This window comes from Lacerta agilis, chromosome 3 (genome assembly GCF_009819535.1).
Source record: "Lacerta agilis isolate rLacAgi1 chromosome 3, rLacAgi1.pri, whole genome shotgun sequence".
Lineage (NCBI taxonomy): Eukaryota > Metazoa > Chordata > Lepidosauria > Squamata > Lacertidae > Lacerta > Lacerta agilis.
Genome location: NC_046314.1, coordinates 56,113,510 through 56,136,738, shown reverse-complemented (window position 1 = coordinate 56,136,738; position 23,229 = coordinate 56,113,510). Strand labels below are relative to the sequence as shown.

Here is a 23,229-nt window from a genome sequence, read left to right as displayed (position 1 = left end):
GATATCTTCTGTGAATGCTGAAAAGTGTAAGAGGGGGAATTTATGGTCACTGAACAAAACAGGTCTTTTCTCAACCAAATTTTGTAACTGAAAGAAAAAAAATTCATCTTGGTAGCATTTTTTATGCTTTCCATCTTGTGTAGCGTTGCCACCTATCAAGTTTTATTGGGTTTGAGGTGAGTACTGTACTATCTTTCTCTTCTTTCTCATGCCAAGGGAACCTTCAAGTACTCTACTCTCCTGCTGGTCTCCTGAGAGCTAGAAATGGGCAAGGATCTCATTACTGTTAAGGGATTGCACAGGTGTGCTTTCTCAGACAAAAGGGGACAAATCTCAGCCTTGTCTTAACTTATTATCCTGTGCCTAATGAGCCCTCTATCCACAGCCCCCCCCCAAAAAAGCTGTACAGGTATTCCCACCAGTCTCATGGAAGCGGGAATAAATACCAGGTTAAGAGAATGAAAAAGAGTTTCACTGCTCACATTTGGATTTCAGTGGAATACTAGGCATAGTCTCTCTAAATGAGTAACAATATTTTGTTGAACTACACCCATATAAAGTACACATTCTGCTACTTTAATTAAAACGTCTAAGTATATGTTTCAGTTGATGTAGTTCTGGTGTAGAAAAAGAGAGAAGCTGTATTGTGAATAATTTTAACAGCTTTAATTGTTGTTTGAATACTTATCTTGTCTAAATAATGCAAATGATATAAAAAGCTGGCTTAGTACTTCCTCTTCATACAACACAAATGAGAATTACATTGGAGGCTTTCTACGCAGGGTGCTGTTCTAATTAAACTTTTATGACAAAAGGCATTTAAAAGATGACTGCATGACCATATTTTATGCACGTCTGAACAACTGAAGCATATTGAAGCTGACATAAGTTTTTAATGGTCTTGTACAGTTTGCTTAGATGAAATAGATGTGTGCACTTGCTACCATAGGAAGAATTAAACTTTCAAATACTGCATGACCTATGATTTACTAGTGAACTCGTGATATTTCTAAAATGTAGGAAAGTGTGTTTTGAACCATGAACAACATTTACTTAAATCAGTTGTTGTAACAAAAGCTGTGCATATTGTCCATCTTGTCTGTATCTGTTTCAAAGAAACACTCAAAATTATATTAATAACAAAGATTAATGCTATGGGGGTGGGGGACAGCCTGTGGCAGTCCCAGGGTGTGGTCAGAAGGCATGTGAAGGCTTCCTAAGCAGGTCTGGTCAGTGCCTAGATGGATGGCAGTCTGTGTTCCATGTATATGCTGCCTTGGGTTTCATAATGGAAGAAAGATGAGATATAAATGTAAATAAATAAATAAACCACCACTTTGCTACATCCTGCTGGACTTTTGCTTGCTAGGCTGGAAAGTGGTGGGATGCATTCCCCCTCTTCATTGTTCACTTTGCCCCCTCCCATTTGTTTAAAGGGAGGGAAGAGAACTATACCAGCTCCCAGAATAGCATAGGTTTCCCCCATGTTGGGGAAATCAAAAGACACTGGATCCTGCAAATGTTATGCTGTCCCTAGTCCACCCCTGACAATAACCCTAAGACTCCCCATTTATTTTCCCACCTCTGTCAGAGCACCAACAATGGCACTTTCCTCAACCACACTGAGGAGGCCTCTTATGGTGGACCTCATAGGAAGCTGATTTACACTGAGCCAGACCATTATTGGCCCATCTAGCTCAGTATAGTTTACACTAACTGGCAGCAGCTGGCCAAGATTTCAGGCCTCCCTCTCAGCTGGCAGGAAGGGAAGTCTGCAACATCAATGGCTAATGAGCCATCCTCGCAGGGAGCTTAGAATTGTTCCCTAAGCTGAATGTTTGTTCTATTGATTTCTGATCAGACACTTAGATTTAGAAGCAAAACTTATACTAGTCTAGTTTAGACTGAGGCCCCCTGGACCCTTTCCCAAAGAAGTGCAGAAAATAAAATAAAGACACAAGCTACATGTGACATCCAGTTTCTTGTAGTTTCCCCCACTTTCCTTTTTTTACAAAAATAAGTTCGTTTTTTAAATAGTTAATGCATTTTTGAAAGTTTTAGTTCATCATCTTGATTCAAAATGGCATCAGATTGAATCCAAACATATACAAAACCTGCTTCTTGATCTCAGGAATTGCCACACAAAATTTGGTTACAGTATCTTTAAGTCCAAATGCATAGTGAATAGACAAACAACTTTCTAAGATACATAGTAGATAATATAAATTATTAAAAACAAGGATTTATATTTCCCAAACAGGTGTGGATGCCAATGAATACTACTGTGTTGGGGGATGCATTGTATTTGTATGTATGTACTTTTGTCTTTTTATATTGTAAACCGCCTTCGTCTAGCGAGTTTTTCGTCTTGCGAGGCATTCGTCTAGCGGGGCACCACTGTAATGGGAGTAATGGTCATGTAGCCCATGTATACTGCAGAATGAATGCTTAGAGACAAGAGGCAGATTTGTGACCAACATGCTAAATGAGATTACTTACTTGAAACTAAGGCTGCAGTCGTTATCTGAATTGGATTTGAAATTATATTTATATATGCAGTTCTTTTATATATGTTTTTATTGTATTATGGAATTGCTTGGAGGTGCTCCATAGGAAGCAATTTATAAATGAAATAAAGTTACAGTGAGTTAGACTGAACAGAGTGGGATTTACTTTTGAGTAAATATCTTTATTTCATTAGTTTTATAATAAAATAAAATCACAGCCTAAAAACTTCCCCAAACCCCTCCACTGTACCATCAGTGTACTAGCACTTCTGAGTAAATATTAATAGGATTGGACAGGAATGTTTTATTAGCAAGGGGTAGAGATCACTGCGCAAACTAGTAAACAATCAGATCTGATCAGTGAAGTCTTGCTTATTCATAATCTGAGCACTGAAGATCTAGTTTGCGGGCATAAAATAGAGGTTCATTCATGGACGTCATGGATGAACTTGATAGAATGCTCAATAACATCTGGGTTTTTACTCCTTTTGAGAATTTACTACTCCTTAAGCCCAGTAGTAAAGCACAACAATAAGTACAATACACAATTTGTGTCATTTTATAATACTTAACTACTGAAACGAGCTATTCCTATCCTCATGTATCCTTTTCTTTACACAAGCTTTCCTTCAGCTCAGTTTGTTTGATAGATGGCCATGACTCATTCTAAAGAGATGTTAAGTATTTAAAATGGAAAATTGTGTTATTTCAATTTCATTTTAAATCAGGCTGTTTTAAAAGGAGCTTGTTATAATTGCATTTTATTTTATTTTTTGGTTAAAAGCTTTTTAAAGTTGTTTTTAAGCTACCCTTGGGCAGGAGGCTTCCCATAATATCAGCCACAAGTTAGGGTGTGTGTGTGTGTGTGTGTGTTGTACCTGAATATATATTTTCCCATAATCTTGCTTATTCTCTGATGTATTTGTTGATATACGTTAACTACATATTGTTCCTTGTGTTTCAGCGGATGAGATGCTGCATTGAAGGATCTAGCTAAAACTGTAAATACTGGGATCTAAATTGAGCAGTTCAGTCCTGTATGAATGTGCTTTGATTCCTTTTGAAACAAACAAACAATGTATTTATTGTGCTTGGTAGTTGCACTGCATACCTTTCCCCCCTTGTCCTTTGTATTTGTACAGTATAGCTCACAACTACTGTGTAGTGCATAGCTCACAGAGCATAGCAGGCTTGTTCAGTTGTGAGCTTTCTATCTCTGGCTGCTAGGCACAATAACTTCAGTGTCGCAAGAGCCTACACATAGGCAGTTGATGGAGTTCCTTTGGAATTGCAGTGGCGTCTAGTGAAATCTGCAGGATAAGCAATTGCAAAAATGCCTTTCAACTGCCAGGTCTCAAAAATGTCATATTATGGCTGCTTTACCAAATGCCATAAATAGCAGCGTAAGGACGTGGGACTTGCTTGAAGTATAAGGCAGCATGCTGATCCTCTCCAATTATGCCTATAGATAATTGTAGTTTCTCAAAGAATTTCCAAATATCAGTGTGATGAGCCGCAGGAGCTTTGGGGTCCTTTGCAATTTAAGTGAGCTCCAGTCTCTACCACCAGGCAATGACTCCTGAGGAGTCCATGTGTGGGCATTTACCTTCAGGCTCCACCTGTGCTAGAAGAAACAGGATGGAGCACTCTAATTCATCTGCATGATGGGAGAGGAGTACAGCAGAATGGCCTCAGCTTTACCAATTGTAGGCAGTGGCAGATTGAAAGGACTGCACAGTATGCACAGAATTAGGGCCCCGTGTGACAGAGCCCCCCCTCCAAATTATTAGCATATATTGTTAGCTGAGAGGATCCTTTTGAAACGTGACTACAAACAATGGATTGCCGTTGTTGATGATGATGTTGATGATTAGCTGTTGCTGTTTCTGCTCTTCATTCCTCCTACTTCCTGATTAAAGTCAGCGGAGGCTGGTCCTTTAGGCCAACCAGTGCTTATCCCTACCAAGTAAAATACAAAAATTTCCCTAAAATCTCAAAGCCATACATCCGTCCACAATCTGTCAGTCTTCCATTCTCTGGCCAGCTCTCTGCACCACACAGCCAATCTCAGTCCAAAAGTATTGCTATGGCCAGGAGGTCCTACCCATCTGTCTCCGTACCGAAAAGCATTGTGGTAGTAAATTTGTATGTTAATGGAACTTCCAGCACTTTTAGCCCTGGTTGTGCAGTTTCCCCCTCTTTCCTGTTGGCATGTTGGCAACCCAGCCACATTTGCAGGTCTGCTGTTCTGAATGACCCAGAAGCCAGTACACCTGTTCTGAGCATGCTCAGAGCTGTTTCCTTGAAGGCCACACCTATGCAGAAGCAAAGCTCAGGGCCCAATTTCCCTGATCAGCTTTGTTGTTTATTTCAAACCCCCCTCCCCTGCCCACTATTTATGCGAGTGAGCTACACTGGACACAAAGTGAGTCTCTTGTTTGTAAAAAAAAGGGGGGGGAGTTATTTGTTTGTTTTACTTAGGCTATACTAGTTTTTAAATTGATGGGGAAGATAGGGATGACAAAAAAATGGGGAGCACATTTCCTGTAACAGTTCACCTCATCAAAAGCTGATGGAATTAAGAAAATAACATAATTATGCTAAGGGGTGAGGGAAGGGGAGGAGAAAGAGGGAAGAGAAGAGAAGAGGCATTATTTCTTTCGTTTTCTTTCTTGAGATGCTTGACCATGTATTTCTTTTGAGCCAGTAATGGTTGCTGTGTGCCTTGCAACTTCTTTTGTAAACCTGGAGTGGAACTGCCCTAGGTTCTGGTGAAGTGGAGCGCATAAAACACTCTTTGGACCTTAACATTACTATGTGTTGGTGCTGGAGTCACTTGTCCCCATCCCCTGGGCCTGGCATTTTGGTAAAAGACTAACAGTGACTCCAAGTATTGCGTGGCTGTCTAGCAAAGACCGGTTGCATTCAATGCTAGTCCTACTCAGGGTAGACCCACTGAAATTAATGGAATTAAATTTGTCATGTTACTTTATTTCAATTGGTCTCTTCTGAGTAGAACTAGTAATGTACACAACCCAATGAATTTATATTTCAGATTGACATTTCTGTTGTGGAACCATCTTATTAAATTCAAACAGATTCCTCTTTTAAAACCTTTATGTTCTTTTTCATTGTGCTCAGTTTATTTATTTTTTAATGTATTTTTATTAAAGATTTTCCTGATTTACAAAAATATGTTCAGTATCTCTCGTATTCCCCCCCCCCATGTAACATTTTTTTACAGATCGGTTTCATTTGTTGAGACATTAGGAAGAAAAGGGGAAAAGAGGTGGAGGGGAGAAAGATGAGTGGGGGTGGGGTCGGGCGACAATGTTTCTATTTTACTTAATATATGTGGGGTTTTGTGTCAACGTTGCTTGTTCTCTGCTGTTTGCTTGTGTTCCTTTGGTGGTGAGTGAGGTTGGGGTTGGCCTAGGGTATGGCTGTTCATTTGTGGTTGGCTGTGGTGGTATTTGTTTTCATGTGTGAGTGGGGTGGGTGGGTGTTTTGGATCAGGACAGCCATATTGATTTGTATGCTGTTGATGGATTTTTGTCATTGTCTTGTTGGGCTGTGTATGTGATAAAAGGGAGCTATACAGGGGTGAATGTGTCTTCTTCTATTTGTCCCTGTGTTCAGTTTCAGTTTATTGGTTAATTTTTCTAGTAAGGCTGTTTCCCATACTATTTGGAAAACCTATATGTTCTTGAATTAAGGATGCAAATCTTAAATTACATTGCTTACTCTTTGATATCTTTGTGTGACACAATGCTATTATTGGAAGACTTCAAGTTTACTATTGGAAATGTATGTAGCTTTTTGTTCTGTTTAAGAGTATATTTCAATTACTTAAATACCTGCAAACAAAAAACCCCCACCTCTTTTAACAGGGGGTTTCTGTTTACCAATTTCAGGTTTCAAATACAGCTGTTGTGGTCTTCTAATAAATAAAGGAAAATAATAAGGAGCAAATATTGAACATTTTTTCTTTGTTAGTATGTTGAAGTGAGGACACCTTAAAAAGTTTTAACATTTTATAGTTTGAAATAAATGTTTTAATAGTCTATCCTGTTACTTGACAGTAGTGTTCTTTCTCTTTAGAAAAAGGCTAAAGGCCATGTGCTATTGATAAGGTGTGTGGACAGCTTAACTTATTGGAAAAGGACTACTTTGGTTTACTGTTTCAAGACCATTCTGATCAGAAGGCAAGTACTAAATTCCACATTAATAACGTTTGTTAATGTTTTCAATCTTTTCCATCCTACTTCAGAGCCTCAAACTTCAGGGAGCTCTTATGACTAGCATGTTTGGTCCTAGTGATGGTAAACTTTTAACAAGTAACATATTTCACATTGAGGAAGAATATCAGTGCCAGTAGCATTGGCTCAATTCCCTAGGTTCATTCAGATAATTCTCCTGAAGGTTTTGAAATGAGCAGTGGGGAACCTCAGATTCATGTTTAGTCCTCCTCTTCTTCCTTGTCCTTCCATGTGAGGGCAGAAGATTAGAAGATACTTAGCAACAAATCATATCTCCCCTTGAATGTGAAGGAGGTGAGAAAGGGATGAGGGAACACTCAGGCCTGAGGCTTGCTGTCATGGTTAAGGTGATTCTCTGTGGCCAATCACACTGTCATGAGATTCAGCACACAAGCAATGCTCACTCTTTCTTCTTATTCTTCTGTTCCTAGTGGACAAATATGCTTATAAACTATTTTCTCAACAATGCCTAAAAGTTACAAAACCTAGGAAAAATACAATGCCACGTAAAACATCAACAGCAAGGGGATGGTGCCATCATGATAACCCAAAATACAGCACCCATTGGTGTTTTGCCCATGGTAGCCTACAACACTGCAGCAAGGCTTGATTTAAAGCTGTGAGGACTTCTGCATTTGGCATTCCAGCTCAAACATTCATCACCCCCACTTTATTGTTTTCCTATTTACTCAGGAGAGAAACAGAGCAATATTTTTGCATTGGGGACTGATAAGGATCATCTGTTGACAAGACACAGACAGTCTTTCTCTTTTTCTGAGGAAGGTCTTGCCTGCATTTACATGAAAGACAAAAACAAAAGATAGGAAAGAACAATATGACATCAAATGAAGAAGAATTTTGCTAACCAGGGTGTTGGCATGAGAACTCCGGGATATTTTACGTAGCTGTTTATCAGCAGCTAGGCTCTGAGGCAAAATTTCAAGAATTGAACTTAATTTTGACATTACGCTCAAGACTTTCAACAACAATTTTTTAAAAGCTATTTTACCTTTCTCGTCTGGACCAGATGAGAAAATGTTGTCAAAATTGAGAAATTAGTGATCTGCACCAAAGAAAATGATAAATATATAAAATGAGAGCTTATAATGGTGACATTAGTGGACATAGAAATCATATTTGTTTATATTGTTTCTCCTTACCTTGCCATCTTGTTTTTTGAATTTTATAATAAGGAATACACATTACTGAAGCCTTGGATCTCACAGATTTTATCAACTGAGTTTTGCTAGTACTACCTCTGCTGTCCCTCAAATTTAAAAAGCTTAAGATGGAATAGTTCTCATCTTGGCACCCACGTAACCTAATTCATTTTTTCCTACTGTGGCCATTGCCTCGTCAGATTAAAATGCCACAAAAATCTCTGACCTACAGCTCTGTAAATGCTAAATGCTGAATGATGTGTGTTTTCTTATTCTTGTACACTCATCATAGCCACCCATTTATGAGCCAGCTGTTGCACTAGATTGCAGTTGCAGAATGTAGAAACTGAATGCCAGGCTCTTTCTTCTCAGCAGAGAATTAGATGTGCTCCCTAATGAAGCTCCAAGGTACTTTGGAAAGGAGATCTAGGTAGTTAACTGTAGCATAAGTCTACACGATTTTGAGAACTTCATAATATTTACAGACAGCACAAAAATATTTTGTTGAAAAGTTTACATGTTATCATAAATGCACAAGTGATTTATTTGCACCATTCTACTCTGATTTCATTATGAATTATGGCAAGTAGTGCTTCTCTGATTCCAACATTAAAGCATCTAAATATTTGTGGGGAAGGACCTTACATATCCTTGTAGACAGTTTAGTGCTCTCTATTTTGAAACATCAGACCATAGATTTTGTGAACAAAATCACACTAAGGATAAGATGTAGAATATGTTCAGCTTTCTGATTAGATTACTTTTTATTGCATTTTTGTATCATTTACAACTGCTGTACATTGAAGAGACAGTCTGTCTTGTGTGTGGAATAAGACAAAGGTATTTTGCGTATCCAGTAGCCTCTTCTTGAGTGGTAGGCAAATATATAGTGAGGGATATTTCAAACCATACTGATCTTTGCTTTCTTTAAATGCAGCTGAATGAGATAGATGGCCCAGGATAGTTTTTCAAAAGCATTTATTATATTATTGTTATTATTATCTATTTTTACTAAAGTTGTTGTCTTCCTGTCAGATGCAAATATATGCAAAAAGAAGGAAGAAAACCACTGTAGCTTGATATCTGAAGTAGACTTGCTCTCCAAGAAACTGCAGACTGATTTTGAAAGAATAGCAATAACTTCACAGAGCTGTATATAAAATGTGTCCTAAGTATCCCGTGGTTTTCTTCCAACTGCATCAATCTTGTGCAATTCCTTATTATTCCTTTCCCCCCTTTTTTTAAAGAATTGGCTTGATCCTTCAAAGGAAATAAAGAGGCAAATTCGCAGTAAGTATTAAGCAGGTTTTAAAATTATTTCACAACTGAGCAGTACATTTCTGTTAGTTCTTGAGTTTTGTTTAGTTAGTCTTTCAGAAACTGATTGCAGCGCATTTGTCTGCATCAGACTGAAGTCCAAGAGGGATGGAGACCTGTCACCTGCAGGCAGCACTATCTCTTTAGTGTCTAAGACTTTGTATATACAGAATATAGAATATTGTGGAAAAGTTCATTTATTTCAGTAATTCAACTTAAAAGTTGAAACTAATATATGAGATAGACTCATGACATGCAACGCGAGATGTGTCAAGCCTTTATTTGTGAAGTTTTGTGAAGTCCTTTGCTTCAGTAAAGGTAAAGGGACCCCTGACTGTTAGGTCCAGTCGCGGATGACTCTGAGGTTGCGGCGCTCATCTCGCTCTATAGGCTGAGGGGGCCGCCGTTTGTCCGCAGACAGCTTCCGGGTCATGTGGCCAGCATGACTAAGCCGCTTCTGGCAAACCAGAGCAGTGTATGGAAATGCCATTTACCTTCCCGCCAGAGCCGTACCTATTTATCTACTTGCACTTGATGTGCTTTTGAACTGCTAGGTGGGCAGGAGCTGGGACCGAACAACGGGAGCTCACCCCATCACGGGGATTCGAACCGCCAACCTTCTGATCAGCAAGCCCTAGGCTCTGTGGTTTAGACCACAGCGCCACCCGCTTCAGTATGGTACCACAAATATCAGTACCATACAATTTTATAATTCTATGATTTCTATTCAGTAGCATTAAGTTAGCATCTGAAAATAAGGCACCCTTAATTTATTGGTGACTTGTGTTCATGATAGCCAGAATGTTTCCTTCAAAAAACAAGGTAATGTTTGAATCAGAGATTTACAACATTGCAGAGATTTGCACTTTACACTAAACAATTATTCATTTGGCATGCAACCTACAGTCGTGAAAGGTCAGATTTGCAGCCTATACATACACAGATTCATGAATAGAATGAAGAATGCCTATAAAGGTTACTGTGCAGCCTACAATGCTGGATTCCAGATCATAACTAAAACTAAACTTATTTTTGCAGTCGTACAAGAAATCTAGTTGATTATTTTCTCCCTACTTGACAATAGTACACTTGCAATAGCTCATCAAATGTTTCAACTATTTAAATGTTCAGGGTTACATACACATTATCTCTCTTTACAAGAAATCTGAAATTTACTTTGAGTTAACATGCCTAGGATTGCACTGCAACTTAGTATTAAATGAAGAAACAGTCAACCTTATTTATAGTTTCAATTGATAATTTAAAAAACCAAAGTAGGACTAGCAGTTTCAGTTTTAAAATATAGACAGTGAACTTAATTCAATACTACTAATTATAATGGTAAGTTTCTATGTACATTGATTCAATCTCATATTTCTTAAAATAGATGCATGTACTTATAAACATGATATGCATTTCTTTTTTTCTTTTTAAATCAAGCTTCTATGTCAGCATAATAGCCAAATTCTGTAGTTGTACAAATTTGCATATACTTGTTGTGTATATATTCTTGTTTATCATGAAAGGGGCAGAAAGTGTCAGGCCACTAGCCAATGGGCAATGAAGAGAATGAGCTGACATTTCCCAGGACACTGAGTTCTGTTCCTAATATCAACTGCCTGCTCCCTTGCCCTTTGTGCTGAATGCAGTGGTTTAGTTGTGCTTAGGGATGGGAGAGTAATTCAATTTGGTTCACATTTTGATGTGAGCCTACCTAATTCTCACTTCCAAAATGCAGTTACCCTTTGAAATTCACTCTTATCTGTTTACATGAATGCATATATCAAAAGTGTAGTCCAACATCTTCTGGAGGGCCAACTGGTTTCTTACCTCAAATCTTTGGATGACTTGACTCTGCTCAGTGGTTTCATGTAGATGTTAAATAGCACAAGGGACAAAATAGAAACGGTTAAGATCCCAAGGAGTTACAGTAGTAGCTTTGCAAGAGAACTGAAGAATATGTAAAATATGTTCAACTTGTAAAAGTGCTTTGAAAATATAATGGTCTAGTTTTAGTGTACACTATTCCCAAATGTATATGTAGTAGACGTCAGTGAATGTGCTCTTGTCTTCTTATCCTCCCACCAATACATTTCCCGGCTTTTTGGAATTTCCCAATTTAGATTTGCCCTGGCTATTTACGTTTAATGTGAAGTTTTATCCACCGGATCCCTCACAGTTAACAGAAGACATCACCAGGTATGCCATGAAGCATTACTACCTGACTTTGAATCCTGTGTTTTTAATATTTCCTTGGAACACTATGTAGAGCTTTAAGTCTGTAAGTCTCTAGGAGAATGTGGCCAAGACAGAAAACCCAACAAATAGTTTCTGGCTCATAGCTCGGTAATGTCTGGAGACATCTTGCATCTGCTTGCTGCTAGCAACTTATCTGAATCCAGATTCTGAAAATATTTCTCTTGGATCTCTGATAGTGCAAAAGTTAAAATAACAAGTGAAAATGTATATTGCTTATAGATTCTCTTAGATGAATTTTGGGGAGCAGGGACTGGCATAACCTGAAGCTTTCTGTTGTAGAGAGAGGGCTATAGGGTATATGGGACAATGAGACGGGAAACAAATTAGCAGTGAATCAATAAGAAATATTCAGACACCCTAGTAATTGGATGTAAGCCAATTCCTATATGAAATAAAGTTTCAGTAAGGATGTTTTGATTGTGAACCAAAATATCTTTACAGTGAATTTTAGCTATAATCCATTTTTACTAGAAATCACAATATTGGTGCTAGGATTTCACAAGTGTGTGAAATGGATATCAATTTACATACATACATTTATTGGTGGATATATATGAAGAACCGGTTGCACTTGAAATTTTCCATGTCTTTTAAAAGGTATATTTATGGCATTTTAAAAAAACAACAACACTTGCTTTAATAAGATATGTATCTTTTTAGTTTTCTTAACATGTCAATAAAATTAAGAAATATTTGTCTGATGCCATTTTCTTTGTTCAGGTACTTCCTATGTTTGCAGCTTCGTCAGGATATTGCTTCTGGCCGCCTACCATGTTCGTTTGTGACTCATGCTCTCCTTGGTTCATATACTCTACAAGCAGAACTAGGTGACTATGATCCAGAGGAACACAACAGTGATTACATAGGGGAATTTCAGTTTGCACCTAACCAGACAAAAGAGATGGAGGAAAAAGTAAGTAGAGTTGCACAAAACACACAGGTGGGTCATTTCTGAACCTTTGAGTTCTGTTCCCTTTCCTAGTAGTGGGTAGTATTGGATTTCATGCAGAATCCTAATACTTAGAATGCCTGTATTTATTTATGAGTTTAATTTGGAATATCATAAGCAAGCTCAAGCTTAAGAGTTTTTTGTTCTTAAAGATTTGGAAAATCAGCCAAAGGTGTGTCCATTGACTTAGCCAGTAAAAACAGTAACAAACTCTTCTGATGGACAAAATCAGATTGAAATTACATTTGTAAGTTGAAACCACAGTTGATGATCATCTGTCCTCACCATGAACTTTTGCAGTTATGACTTCTGCGCTTCATATCTGAGCTACTTTCTTTTTCTTTTTCCTTTGTTCTGGAGTAATATCCAAGTATATTTGAATAGTATGGTAACATTTTTCGAACCAATAAATCCTCAATTTGTCCCACAGATTGTGTACAAGAATGATGTAATGGGGGAGAACTAGATTGTTTTCAGTGTAGGCTTAATCATCTAGAGAAAAACACCATAAGATTTTTTCACTCATAAATTACTTTTATTATTTTTCCAATCCAGCAAAAATGTTTTGTGAGATTACAGTACTAGCTAGAGCTGCGCCAATTAAGTGTGCAGCCCCATTCATGAGCAAGCAACTTCTATCATTAACTCTCCATTTTATTACTGCTAGTATGTGGTATAATACTATTGTGACAGGGGATAACTTCTTTATCCTCTCCCCCCACCCCACTGTACTCAGTGGCAACAGCACAGGCTTACTCTTGTCATCCATTTTTTTAAAGTTGCGTTGTTGAACACTGGGCACCATCCAGCCAAAATCAAGCAATTTATGTTCTGACCAATGATTGTCATTGAAATTAGTAGGACTAAAACACGTAATTTGACTTGACTGTGCCCCCAGCAAAGTGTGTGTTTTGCTGAAATCATTGGGTACTTCATGTAGTTAGCTTTGTGAGGAACTGAACATTTTGTATCACATGAGGGAAGTGGAAGGTTTCACAGACGGAATCTACAAAATATAAATAGTCAGACTCATACATTTTGCAAGTAATAGGAACCTTGTATGTATGTGTTTTAAAAGGACTTCCCCACTCTGATTTACTTGCATTCAAGTTGTTTTTTCCTCTCCCCACCCACAAACCCATGGTGATTAGAACATAAACAGATACGTTTCAATATGATCCATAATCTCAGCAAGGAAACTTAAATCTGTTCAGTTGACCATTTGCACTGCTAGATAGAGAAAGCCATGATTGGGCAAAATGTTACTGTTTTAGGTAACAGTGAACTACTGTGTAACAGTTGTAGCCAGAATTATTAAACTGTCCTATGTCCGTAGATCTCGGGGTGCTTCACAACATTAAAATTGCAATATAAAAAATATCAGATATTGTGTTCCAGCCTTAGCGTTTATGGGTAATATACCTTGTTCTAAAGGAGAGTAACAGCAAATTTGTGACAGTCGGGGCAAGAGTTTCCTACTGTATGCTTAACATTTAAGAATGTCACAAGCAAATGCTTATGACCTAGATTTCTTTGTTGACAGAGGCAACAATATCACTGCAATAGCAACAAGTTAGATCGAATTTCCTGATACTCTGTTCTTCAAAGAATTTCTTATTTGTTTTCTTCTTTATTGTGTAACGCTCCTGCAAGCAGTGACATATGCATGTGTGCAGAAGTTGCCCCTTTGTTCTGTAAAGTTCATGTTGGAAAGGAGGCTTGACAAATCTCTCAATAAGGTTCATTCTAAGCCAAATAAAAAAATCTCTTCCTGCTTTTAGGGGGTTCCTGGTAAAGAGGATGAGTGTTCAGGTTTACACCTTCCATTAGTAGAAGATGGGGTCTGTGAAGGGCTCTGCTGAAGTGTGGGTAGGAGCGTTGTGGGGCGACTAGTGCTCAGGCTTGAAGTGTATGTTGAAGGAACTGCATTGGCCCAGACCAGCTTTTCCCGACCTTGGGTCCCAGATATTAATGAACAACAATTCCCATCATCTCTGACTACTAGCTGTGCTAGATAAGAATGATGGGAGTTGTTGTCTAGGGATTCAAGGTTGAGAAATGCTGATCTAAATTTTGTTGGCCCCAACCACTCCACCAGTACCTTGCAGGTAGTTCCAACAGCAGCTACAGATGGTTTTGGCCAAAGAGTATGGAGCTGCTATCACATACTGGTGGGAGGGGGAAACCCAAAGATTCCCAAATGCCCCCCATTCTCCCCAGAACAGGACACCTGTGTTAAGAAAATCCCTGGTTCCCCCCCTAAAAATGGTTCTAAAATCAATCTCCAACAAAGCAAATTTCTTTTTCTATACCATGTATTGTTACACCTTTGCAGCCTTTTCTGTAGGAGATAGATGCCAGGTGAGGATAACTCCCTGATTACTTACCCAAACATGAGAGAGTACAGTTTGAAGATTCAGGGTCTGTTGCCTCCTTAACTTACTTGGAGACTTGGCAGACTTGCTAAGACGGGGTCAGCAGGGGACCGGTCCACTGTCCCTCAGACCCTGTGGGGGGCCGGACTATATTTTTTGGGGAAATCCTATGCCCCACAAATAACCCAGAGATGCATTTTAAAGAAAGGACACATTCTACTCATGTAAAAACACACTGATTCCCGGACTGTCTGCAGGCCGGATTGAGAAGGCGATTGGGCCGCATCCGGCCCCCGGGCCTTAGTTGAGGACCCCTGCGCTAAGACCTTGGCTTGCATAGTTGAGCTTCTGCCATTGGTTTTTAACCAAAATGTTTATGAGAGACTTGGTGCGGTGTGGTGTTTAAATAATATCTGCCATGCCATTTAATTAGTATCCTGTCATTTAGTTTCAGTGCTTTTCTATAGATGTGAGGGTCAGTGACTGCTAGGATTGAATGTGTAGTTGAAACACTATGTTGTTGAGGGCCAGATGCTTGGGATAAATGGAATCACCAATCACAGTTAAACCCTCAAAAGGCATCTCTGTGGCTACTGCTAGAAACAGGCTTTTGTGCTAGAGGGACATGGATTTGATGCAGGAAGGCTTATGTTGTCTTGATACTCATTTTTGCTATTAATTTTCTTCTATCAATCATTCCAGAGGCTTGACTCCAGCACAGGCAGATTCCCAATTCTTAGAAAATGCCAAGAGGCTTTCCATGTATGGAGTGGATTTACATCATGCTAAGGTATCGGCCAGCATTTCTATAGATGACATTATTTCATTTAGAACAGAGGGGTGTGGAAACTTATCCACAAGGGAATGCGGCATTCAGGTTGAATAACTTTCTGAGGCCACATGCCATCAGTTGGTGGGACCATAGCCAAAATTGTGCAGGGCCAAAGCAGCATACACATCCCATTTATACCCAGCTATCCACACATACTCCACCTATTCACACCCTTTCATACATCTACATGCAAGCATGTACCATATTCAACCATTCATTTTCTTTCTGTTGTACAAAATCATCATTTGCCTTGAACCAATTGCATTGCATTTTAAAAATAAGCCTTTCCCTTTTCTTTTTTTCTTTTTAAAAATCCTCTTAAGTAAACAGATGCTCCATACAGACTTTTTCCCAGCTTGTATTTTAGAAAATAGGGCTTAAACTCCTGACAGTTTATATCTCTCTTTCCTTTTTCACTCCCCATCTCAATCACTCTCTTCCCTCCCCTGGTCTCTGTGCATCCTCTCTTCTTTTTCTGCCATACATATGCACATACCTCTGCAACATGCTGTAGTTTTCAGACTGCAGTTTTACTTTTGCCTGCTCCTTTCTCCTGGTCATTTCTGTGTTGTCTGCATAACCTAATCTCTACACCTCCTCTCTTCCCTTCTGTGAATCATACAGTGCCCATAATAATGCACTTGAGATGAAGCCTCTAGGCAGCTACTGTTGCTACCCCTGGTCTTTGAGCTGCCCCCCTCCCCCGCCCCAAAGAAAGATGCCACCTCACACTGCTGCACAGGGGCCTGGGAAGCACCCCCTGGCAAGCCCCAGAGGCACCATTCGCCTAAGAAGCTTGTAGCCAGGGCTGCTGCAACAAACAGCTATGCAAGCCTTTGGGAGGCAGAGGCGGGATAAGGCATCAGAGGAGGGAGGGACAGAGGCCAGTATTGCTCACAGCACCCCAGTCCATCATTCAAGGCACCCCATGGTGCCATGGCACACTGGTTGAAAACCACTGATTTATTCTTTAGAAAGTTTAGATTTTTCTATCGCTGTTTTTTTCTTAGCTTCAATCTCTCATCACTTCCTGCTGACTCTTTAACAGGCTTCCTCAACCTTGGCCCTCCAGATGTTTTTTGGCCTACAAATCCATGATCCCTAGCTAGCAGGACCAGTGGTCAGGGGATGATGGGAACTGTAGTCTCAAAACATCTGGAGGGCCGAGGTTGAGGAAGCCTGCTTTAAAAGGTTACATTTTGTCTCTTGCTACTCCATTGGTCTTAAGGGCTCTGTCAAGGGTCATTCTTTTTCTTTATACAGTGGTACCTCAGGTTACGAACTTTATTCGTTCCGGAGGTCCATTCTTAACCCGAAACGGTTCTTAACATGAGGTGTGCTTTCGCTAATGGGGCCTCCCGCTGCTGCCACACCGCCACCACACGATTTCCATTCTCATCCTGAGGCAAAGTTCTTACTTGAAGTACTACTTCCGGGTTAGCGGAGTTTGTAACTTGAAGCGTTTGTAATCCGAAGTACCACTGTAACCTTCTCCTTATTTTTCTTCTTGTTTTCGTTGTGAACTGCCCTGTGACTTTTGGATTAAAGGCAGTATTTAAATATAATAATAATAATAATAATAATAATAATAATAATAATAGTCTTTGATAAACCTGATTTTATTACGCTCTTGTATCCAGCCTCTCATAAAATCTTGTTATTTATCTCTGTCTTTCCAGAATAAGATATTTTTCAGCCCATAACCACAATATGTATTATACTTTATGTTCAATATTATACTTTTTCTGGTTTCTAAACTTCTATTTCTTAAGCCTTTACTTAAACCTTTTTTCTGCCTATGGTACAGTGCTCCTTGATTTTCCAAGTGTTATTTGGATAAGCTTAGCATACCTTCCTGCTCTTTTGTCTTCTTTCCATATTCCAATAGAAATTGCTTTTACAATTGTCTTGATAGGATTCTGAGGGTGTTGACATCATGCTAGGGGTATGTGCCAATGGGCTTCTCATTTACAAGGACAGACTCCGAATCAATCGTTTTGCCTGGCCCAAAATACTGAAGATTTCTTACAAACGCAGTAATTTCTATATTAAAGTACGACCAACTGAGGTAAGCATTTGACTGGCATAATTTGCCACTCTGTTGTTATAACATTCAGCTCAGAAGTTCTTTGAAAATAGGTCCAATCTTGCAGCGATTTGCATTGTGAATATGTCCATTTGGTATAGTTTTTTTTAGCAAATACAATTTCATCTCTGATAGCATAGATAATTAAGGTTTCAGTATGTACACAGTGTGCTTTCTGATGATTGGACACACTCCTGCCATGTAAATTTCCTTATTGTAATGGAAGATTGCCATGTTCTCACATCTGCAATTATGTCGCTCTTAGTTTATGTGATTTGGTTGCACTGGAGTGGTTTGAATTATATTTAGGGAAGCTCATGATGTGGTTTAAGAACACTCTACCATTTGAGTAGGTTTTTCCCACAACATGCAGTTCAGCTTCTGAGAGTTAACTGCTACTGATTTAAAAAACAAATGTTAGTTCCGTTTGGAACTAACATTGAGAAATGTGTAAACATTTAGTTTTAAAAATAGCATGGTAGTTTTGAGCCTGCTTGAACTATGTACAAAACTGAGAAACTCTGGACAATGCTTGAAATTACAATCCTACTAACTATCTAGTCTGATATTTAATTAGTAATAGTCTTGCTGTTCATTCATTTGCTCTGGTTTTTAATTAAATCTTTGTGCTAGTGTCATGCTTTGTATTAATTCCTATGTAAGCAGCATTTAATATTGCAAGTAAAACAATTGCATGTTTTTGATGGAAATTTACTATAATAGATCATGATACTAGTATGTTATATATGTATGGAGACATAGCCAGAGCACACATGCAACAATTTCTGCTGTCACAGCAAGCAAGTGTTAGTTTAGAAAGAGCTTGCCTTTTTCGGCTCTTGGAATAGTTGTGGAAAGTACTATGCCATTTACAATAAACATGGCTACTACCTAAAGAATTGCTTGTGAATGTATTCATTCTCTCTTTGGGGAAAAAGTGTCGTTATTACTGTATGCAATTCAAGCAGTGCTGTTATGTTAGAAATATGAAAACTCCGGAGTGTTTCTAATCTTGAGAAGGGAGATATGCTGTAGTTGAAACAATGGTACTCTTAAATTGTAAGACTAGACAACATCGATTTCTAGAATTTGTGCTAATTTTGGTGTGTGTAATCTTTATAGTTGGAACAGTTCGAGAGTACTATTGGGTTTAAGCTGCCAAACCATCGGGCTGCGAAGAAATTATGGAAGGTTTGTGTGGAGCATCATACATTTTATAGGTAATTTTTAAAATGTTCCTTAGTTATGGGGTCACCATGTCTTTATCCCTTGGGGAGAATAGCAGCTTTGAGAGGGCAGTTTTGACTGAAAACAGCCTGTGGAGAGTGGGTTGAGGACACCTTTCTCCTGCCGCTGTTTCAATGAAATTTGCAATCTGTTAAAAGCAAACAAACTTTAGGAAGTCCCACATTCTGTTATATTTTGCCCTGGTAATATCCTGCATCCTAATACAGTGGTGCCCCGCTAGACGAAAATAATTCGTTCTGCGAAAATTTTCGTCTAGCGGGTTTTTCGTCTTGCGGAGCGGCAATGACAGCCGCGCTCCGCAAAACGAAAAAAAAAGACGAAAATTTTTCGTCTTGCGAGGCAGCCCCATAGACTTTTTCGTCTAGCGGGGCAGCCTTCCGCTAGACGAATGCCTTCGTCTAGCGAGTTTTTCGTCTAGCGAGGCATTCGTTTAGCGGGGCACCACTGTACATGAACCATCAAATTTCTAACTATCTTTGCAGAGTAGAATCCCCTCTGCAAATTTTCCACTGTTACTAAAAAACACAACAACTTTTAGAGTATTTTTTTTCTCACATCTGTCTTAGAATATTTGTTTTCTTGCAACGGTGTTGACTGATTATATGATGTTCTCTTTAATCATGAAGCATGTTACTGCTGTAGTATTTTCAGAGAGTTCAAACTGGCAAATATGAAACTACAGCAATTCAGATTGATTGCATGACATCTTTATATGTACAGTTTGTACACGACGCCATCAGTGTTATGCATAACTCTTCACCCGCAAACAAAAATGATGGATTTCCTCTTAGTGTGATGCTTAAGGGGGTGGGATGGGATGTTGGGAAATAAGTCATAAGGAAGTGTTTTGTAAACTTCATTGAGTTCACTTGGTAAAGAAAAAATTTAAAGGCAGGATATAAATTTTAAATAAAAATGATGCTGCAACAGTGTCATCACTCAGATTATGCATGTATATCATAATAAGATGAAAGCACCTTCATTAATAAACATAAATAATGCATTTAATGCAGGTTCAGGAAGTTAAGTGGACCAGGAGCAATACCTATTATGACAAAGGCCATTTTGTACTGATAATGGCAATTTGGCTTTTCATTTGTTTGATTTGCTTATCTTGATTTAAAAAGAGTAATTAAAACAGCAAGCTTTAACATAATTTAAAGCTCATACAGTAGATGCAATAAAAGTAGCAGTATTAGAACTCAACTTGAATAGAAAACACATAGACAAGGTTTTTACATGGTCCATGAAGGAAAGCAACACAGTTGCCAATCCACATCTTTGAAAAGTATTCTCTATTAAGAATGTCATAACAAGAAGCTCTCTGCAGCAGCCATCCACTCAACCGCCAATAATAAGACTATTAGGCTATAATTCTATGTTCTCTATAGACTGCCAGGTGAAATACAGCTGAAAATACAGGTGAAAACCATTCTTCAGATGCCCTGATTGGAAGTCATTTAGGATTTTCTAGGTTAATGCCAGCAGCATGAATGCTGTCCAGAAACAGACTGGAAGCCAGTGTAGTTCTTTAAACATGTATATGATTCTGTTTTTGCAACAAGTCAGTAATCCCACTGCAGTATTTTGGACTGACGTATCTGATGATTTTAAAAGGCAGCCCCAGATGCAGCACATTTTAGTAATCTCAGTGAATGTGCTCAGAATAGGATTTACTCGTTATTCAGGAAGGGGTCCACCTAGTGCATCAACCAAAGTTGGTGAAATGCTCTTTAGGTTTCCAAAGGCTAGATTAATGTTTTGGTCATGAATCAAAAGCCTCCAACTACTGACTGTAGCAGAAGAGGCTCTGCAGTCATTCAAGGTGGTGGTTCTCCTTTCATAGCTGGCAGTGGGAAGCATGATTTTGTACTCTTTCGCTGGATTTTGCTGTAATCCTAAACAGATTTATTCAGGAATATATTTCCATTTTACTTCTAAATAAATGAATACAGTATGATCTGACTTTTAAAACACTCTCTAAACAGGAAAAAAATATTATTTGCTGTCCGGTCAGCCTCTGTTTAGACCATTTCAAGTTACAGATTTATTCTGTGACATTTTCATAGAATACAATTTAGTTGGATTCTATTCCAATCAGAAATAGCTGTTTGGGTAAGGAGGGAGAATGTAATGCATGTATCAAATCCTGTTCCTACTGATGGTCACCATGCAGAAAATCCGCAGATTTAAATCATCCTGATTTAAAAATAATCTGGCTTCTGTGTGTTCCAAGAAAAAAAGCTATGCCAGCAAGACTTTGAAAGACTATTCACATAAACACAAGCAATATAACTGTTGCAGCAAGTGTAATTCTAATACAGGGGTCAGCAAACTTTTTCAGCAGGAGGCCGGTCCACTGTCCCTCAGACCTTGTGGGGGGCCGGACTATATTTTGAAAAAAAATATGAACAAATTCCTATGCCCCACAAATAACCCAGAGATGCATTTTAAATAAAAGCACACATTCTACTCATGTAAAAATACCAGGCAGGCCCCACAAATAACCCAGAGATGCATTTTAAATAAAAGGACACATTCTACTCATGTAAAACACGCTGATTCCCGGACCATCTGCAGGCCGGATTTAGAACGCAATTGGGCCGTATCTGGCCCCCAGGCCTTAGTTTGGGGACCCCTGTTCTAATAGTTAAAGCTGTCTTTTTAGAAAGGTTGTATTTATTACACACACACACACACACACACACACACACACCCTTTAGATGAGGTTAGTATGTATGCACCCAACTTTTTTGTTCTTGTTTTGGGGAATGTGCTGGATGCTTGTATGCATACAGTATTTTTAGGGTAAAAAGAGATGATTATATATTACATATCCATTTCCTTTTGCTTGCCATCTGAAAACAGGGTGTCAATAATAATGTAGATCTTATGCAAAACTTGTATTTCAGTTTTTCAGATAGCTTGTTAGGAAGAGAAGACTAGGTTCAAATGTTCTTTCTTATATGTTATCTCCCTTTGCAGGAAGTAGTGTGACTTGGGAAACATGCAGTCTCTCATTTGTATTCTAAAACAGTACTGGTCTGTAAGGGTTGTACTAGAAGATTTTTATTAAAGTTTTAATTTACTTTTATATAGTGCTTCTTGATGATTTTTTTAAAAATGTCTGAGATACTTAATATTCTGTGCCATTTGGAGACTATTTTAGAAGTTTGTACCCATACTTCTAAGTTCTTTGTATAACCAAGATTGGTAAATTAAAGCATCCTTGAAAATATCCCAAATAAGGAAGTAATTAGGTTTTTCTCTTATTAAGAGATTAAAAGTTTATCTCAGCAGGGTAGAGAATTAAAAACAGAAATTCTTGCTATAGCAAGAGGAGAGCTATGTCAGTAAATGAAAAATGATTCACATTTTTCCACTGTGCATGTGGCATGTAACCATGCTCTTCAATCCATTTTTTTAAAAAGAAAAGTGTTCTTAATTAATCTCTTCAACAGGAACAAAAGTCAAAAATCATGGACAACTTTGGTACATTTTTTTAAATACTGGGATTGGCTGTTCCCACTAGCCCTATGTGGGCCTGCAAGAAGGTTAACTTCAGACGAGTGCATGGCTGTGGCTACCACTTCTTGAAGGCCACCTCCATGTTTTAACCCCATGTTTATTAGACAGGGGTGGAGGGACTCTGGCCCACTAGCCATTCTTGGCCTGAGCATGTGGACACTGAGTAAAGGATTACTTTGCATATGCAATATAAGGTGCAAGGCTGTTTATTTGGCCCTGCTCCCACGTTGCTCTAAGAGCAACACTGCCTGAGCAGGTATCTGACATGCTTTTGGAATATGCATCTTTTTATAGTTTTGAAATACCTTTGAATATGGTGACTTGTTTCCTTTTTCTTTTGGGGGTTATAGACTTGTATCTCCAGAGCAGCCTGCCAAAGCCAAGTTCCTGACACTAGGTTCCAAGTTCCGCTACAGTGGGCGTACTCAAGCACAGACACGGCAGGCTAGCACTCTCATAGACAGACCCGCTCCGTACTTTGAACGGACCTCAAGCAAACGTGTTTCCAGGAGTCTTGATGGTGGTAAGAGTCTAACCAAAACTAGTAAACTCCTAACATGTGCCACACATAGGTTCTTCAGAGAAATATTATTTATTAGAATTTATTAGTTATTAGAATGTATCTCATTTTTACAACACCACAGTTGCTTTGTCTTAGAGCCCCTCCTCCTGGTGGACACTAAATATTGTCAATATAGCATTGATGTTA

The 23,229-nt window shown here is 38.7% G+C and overlaps 1 protein-coding gene across 1 annotated transcript in view; it reads left to right on the top strand.

The window, feature by feature from the left end:
* The window catches only part of EPB41L2 (erythrocyte membrane protein band 4.1 like 2), a 78,875-nt gene that overhangs the window by 31,746 nt on the left and 23,900 nt on the right, over window positions 1-23,229 (top strand). Inside the window, 10 exon segments of the mRNA XM_033143776.1 lie at window positions 6,609-6,630; window positions 6,633-6,712; window positions 9,174-9,216; window positions 11,367-11,442; window positions 12,223-12,418; window positions 12,420-12,442; window positions 15,529-15,616; window positions 17,574-17,726; window positions 18,867-18,964; window positions 22,871-23,043. Coding sequence (XP_032999667.1) covers window positions 6,609-6,630; window positions 6,633-6,712; window positions 9,174-9,216; window positions 11,367-11,442; window positions 12,223-12,418; window positions 12,420-12,442; window positions 15,529-15,616; window positions 17,574-17,726; window positions 18,867-18,964; window positions 22,871-23,043 — 952 coding nt within the window.